This window comes from Apis dorsata, unplaced genomic scaffold (assembly GCF_000469605.1).
Source record: "Apis dorsata unplaced genomic scaffold, Apis dorsata 1.3 scaffold_99, whole genome shotgun sequence".
Lineage (NCBI taxonomy): Eukaryota > Metazoa > Arthropoda > Insecta > Hymenoptera > Apidae > Apis > Apis dorsata.
In genome coordinates, this window is record NW_006263397.1 from 832,635 (window position 1) to 836,671 (window position 4,037).

General features: G+C 23.9%; 2 protein-coding genes across 3 annotated transcripts in view; one reads left to right on the plus strand and one right to left on the minus strand.

Moving 5' to 3' along the window:
• The window catches only part of LOC102673281 (DDB1- and CUL4-associated factor 8-like), a 5,639-nt gene extending 2,244 nt beyond the window's left edge, over positions 1–3,395 (plus strand). Inside the window, exons 2-13 of one of the 2 annotated variants that reach the window (XM_006612171.2) lie at positions 284–697; positions 771–962; positions 1,031–1,123; positions 1,195–1,460; positions 1,527–1,670; positions 1,766–1,989; positions 2,059–2,224; positions 2,304–2,466; positions 2,570–2,700; positions 2,756–2,875; positions 2,952–3,068; positions 3,145–3,395. In XM_006612171.2, coding sequence (XP_006612234.1) covers positions 376–697; positions 771–962; positions 1,031–1,123; positions 1,195–1,460; positions 1,527–1,670; positions 1,766–1,989; positions 2,059–2,224; positions 2,304–2,466; positions 2,570–2,700; positions 2,756–2,875; positions 2,952–3,068; positions 3,145–3,291 — 2,085 coding nt within the window. In that variant the 5' untranslated portion in view covers positions 284–375 and the 3' untranslated portion in view covers positions 3,292–3,395. The remainder of the gene's footprint in view (positions 1–283; positions 698–770; positions 963–1,030; positions 1,124–1,194; positions 1,461–1,526; positions 1,671–1,765; positions 1,990–2,058; positions 2,225–2,303; positions 2,467–2,569; positions 2,701–2,755; positions 2,876–2,951; positions 3,069–3,144) is intronic. The other variant, XM_006612172.2, reaches the window with a different exon arrangement.
• Positions 1–4,037, minus strand: part of LOC102673509 (acylglycerol kinase, mitochondrial) — a 22,853-nt gene that overhangs the window by 4,813 nt on the left and 14,003 nt on the right. The gene's annotated exons all lie outside the window — the stretch shown is intronic.

A 4,037-nucleotide genomic window follows, 5' to 3' on the forward strand; every position in this document is an offset into this window, starting at 1 on the left:
TTTTTTGTATAAATTTATTATTTGTATATATTATTGTTGAATATTTTGAAATTTTGAAATTTTATAAAGGTTGTTGTCAATTTAAAAATAAATTAATTTTTATATATATTTTTATATAATTTTTTAAAATCATATTTTACAAAATACAGAAAAAGTTTATTTTATATTTTTAATTTATTATATTTTTATGTTTTTAATTATTTGTTATATATATGACAAATTATAATCATCACATATATATTCATATAAAAATTCATAATATTCATATAAATTTACATTACAGATAAAGTCAAATTGTAATATAAATATTGATAGATGAAAAGTACAAGTGAAATATTTATTATATAGAAAATTATAGATTGATGATATTAAAAAATGGATTCTAAAAGTTATCATAAGGTGTATAAAGAAGTTGATGATATTGAATTGTCTACATCCAACAACAAAGCAGATGAATTAATACAAGAACTTGTTGAACCGTTGGTTGATAATGAATGTGATATTGTTAATAAAAAAAATATATTTGAAGAAAATGAGAATAAAAATTCTCAGTTAGATACATCATTTTCTATTTTTAATTCTACAATATCATCAGAGGCAACTACCTCTCAAGACAATATTCCAAGTTCATCAAATGATACTGAATCAAGTTCTCCATCTAATAATCAAAATAAGTGTAAAAGAAGTATTTCAAAAGGTAATTTAATAATATTTAATACTTAAATATTTTATTCATATATGAATTATGAAATATTATATTTAATTTATAGCTCAAGTGAATGATGATAGTTTTAATGATAGCAATAGTTCTAATGAGGAATCAAGTAAACATCAAAAATTAAATGAAAATATGTGTAATAAATCAAAATTTGAAAATAAAAGTGTAGATAATACACAATTAATAAGGGAATCTAAGGATAATTGTAGTGAAAGAACTACTGAAGATGTTGAAATGAGACCAGGTAATTGGTAAAAAAGAGATATGTAAAATTTTTAAAAGATTTTCGTACTACATTGTATTTAAATGTAGAAACTGAGGCAACTGCAGTTCCTAGAGAAATAAAGAATGATGAAGAGGGGCTAGAAATTGATAGTGATGCTACACGTTCTGAAGAAGATGAAGGTTTGTATTGTTAAGTTTATTAATTTCATAGTTTGAAAAAGTATATTATTTTTATTACTGAATATTAATAGAAATAATAATAGAACAGAGATTGAGACAATTAGAGGAGTTTCTTTCATCAAATTATTCAAATTTTGGTACGGAACAAACATCTAGTGAAGAAGAATCAGATACTCCTGCTTGTTTAAAAAAGAAAAAACCAAAACCAAATTGGTTTGTGGTACCAGAACTCCTTCATCGTGAAATGGGCATCAATCCATCATTTCAACGTAGATATTATGGTTCCTTACATGTTGTAGAACATTTTGAACTTATGTATAAACTTAAAGAACATGAGGTATATATTCATATTTTAAATTTTATATTTAAAAGATTAAAATATATAATTATATCACTTTTATAGGGTTGTGTTAATTCTTTAAATTTTAATAAAAAAGGAAATTTATTGGCCAGTGGTTCTGATGATTTAGCTGTAGTTATATGGGACTGGGCAATAGGAAAAAAACATCATTCTTTTGCTAGTGGTCATAGGAGTAACATGTTTCAAGTATTTAATGTTTAAAATACATTAATATATTTTAAATAAATAAAATTTCTTTATTTTGCAATATTATATAAATTTATATTATTATTAATTTTCAGACCAAATGGTTACCATTTGATGTAGAAAATTTAATGGCCACATGTGCTCGTGATGGACAAGTACGTTTATTAGATATTAGACGTGGTGTTTCACGAAAACTAGCTACGCACAACGCGCCAACTCATAAACTTGCACTTCATCCGGATACACCACATGTAATTGTGTCTGTTGGTGAAGATGCAAAAGTTCTATCTATAGATATTAGAGAAGAAAAACCAACGAAGTACGCCTTTCAAATAGTTTTCACGAAACATACTTTTTTATAATGTACAAAAATAATTTGATTGCATAGGTTGCTAGTGGTAAAAGATGGTTCCTCCCATGTGCAATTATACAGTGTTCATTGTAATCCTCTTAAAAGCAACGAATTTTGTGTCGGTGGTCGTTCTCAATCGGTTAGAATATACGATAGACGAAATGTGTCTGCACCTGTACATGAATTATGTCCTGAACATTTGGTATGTTTTTCGAATTTTATAAAATGATAATTAATAGCAAAATTATATTCATTTATAATTTACTTTTCATGAATTACAGCGTTCGAATAAATACGTACATGTAACTTGTGCTTTATATAATTATGATGGAACTGAAGTTCTTGCATCTTATAATGACGAAGATATATATTTATTTGATGCAGTGTTACCACAAACTGGAGATTTTGCTCATAAATATGAAGGTCATAGGAATAATGCTACTGGTATGTGTAGCTGTATGGCTATTATTTTATAGATAAAATTTAATGAAATAAGAATTAAATAAAAATTAGCATTTAATATTATATTTATTTATATATTTTACAGTAAAGGGAGTTAATTTTTTTGGACCAAAGAGTGAATTTGTTATGTCTGGATCAGATTGTGGAAATATATTCATTTGGGAGAAGAATTCTGAAGCAATTGTAAATTGGATGCCTGGCGATGAGCAAGGAGTGGTATGTAATCTATTAAAAATATAACAATAAAATTTAATAACACTCTGTCGTATAGGTAAATTGTTTAGAACCTCATCCACATATTCCTATTATTGCCACAAGTGGACTTGATTGTGATGTAAAAATATGGGCTCCATCTTGTGAAAACCCGCCTTCGCTTTCAAGATTAGAAAGTGTATGTATAAAGAAAACATTGTAAAATACAAATTATTATAAATATGTAATATTATTTTATTTACGATTTTTTCTAGTGTGTCACAGCTAATGCAGTGAATAGAGCACAAGAAACTACTACTGAATCCGATGCATTTGATAGGCGAATGCTTTGGATGTTATTAAGACATATTCGTCATACAGAAAGAGTAAGAGTACGTATTTATAAATATAAGTTGAATAAAAGTATAATATAGAAATTTTTTTTAATTATTTTATATTGTGATGCAGAATTTAAACGCACGTCGAGGTTCTAGTGATCAAAACCAAGATGATGATGACGACGACGACGATGATATCCTTGAAGATTCTTCTGATCATAGTGATAGTCAATCAGAAGGAGATGAAATTATAAGATTGCAATGTCCTCCATCTTAGAGGTATTAAGACAGACTATTTTATGTTTTGTACATTAATTATACAATAATTTATACAATGTCCTTGAATGATGTTATTAAAAATGGATAATTATGATAAAGAAATGAATCTGTTTTTGTTTTACCAGTTTAATAGTTTGATAAGATAAATAATAATTTATTAAAAAAGTTATAGTTGAATATGTATAAAAATTAACTAAAGATATGTAAAATATTAAAGAAAAATAAGAAATAATATGATCCTATTTTTAGCATTCAAAATTTATTCTTCAATAAAATTAAGAAATTGCTAAAAAAAAATTAAATATTTATTATCATATTTGAAAAATGTTTACACTCTTGTTATTTATAAATTTAATAATGTTTTAAATTAATATTTTCACGATTTTTAAATAAATATAAACTGTGTTTTGAAAATTGTTGTTAAAAAATACAAAATTTAAATATCAAGATGTATAATAATATATTAGCAAATAAAGGATTGTTTCTATGCATAATATTATTATTACAATTGAATTCCTTTGTTATAAAAATATATAAAATAAAATGAATTTATATAAAATATAAAAAAATTAAAAAGACAATAATATAATCTATTATTAAAACAAGATTTATTTTTGTTTTATTTTAATTGTATATAGTAAGAAATAAAGAAATATATATATATATTTATTTTATAATAATTTTATAATAATTTATTTTATATATATATATATATATATATATATACATATATATATAAAATTA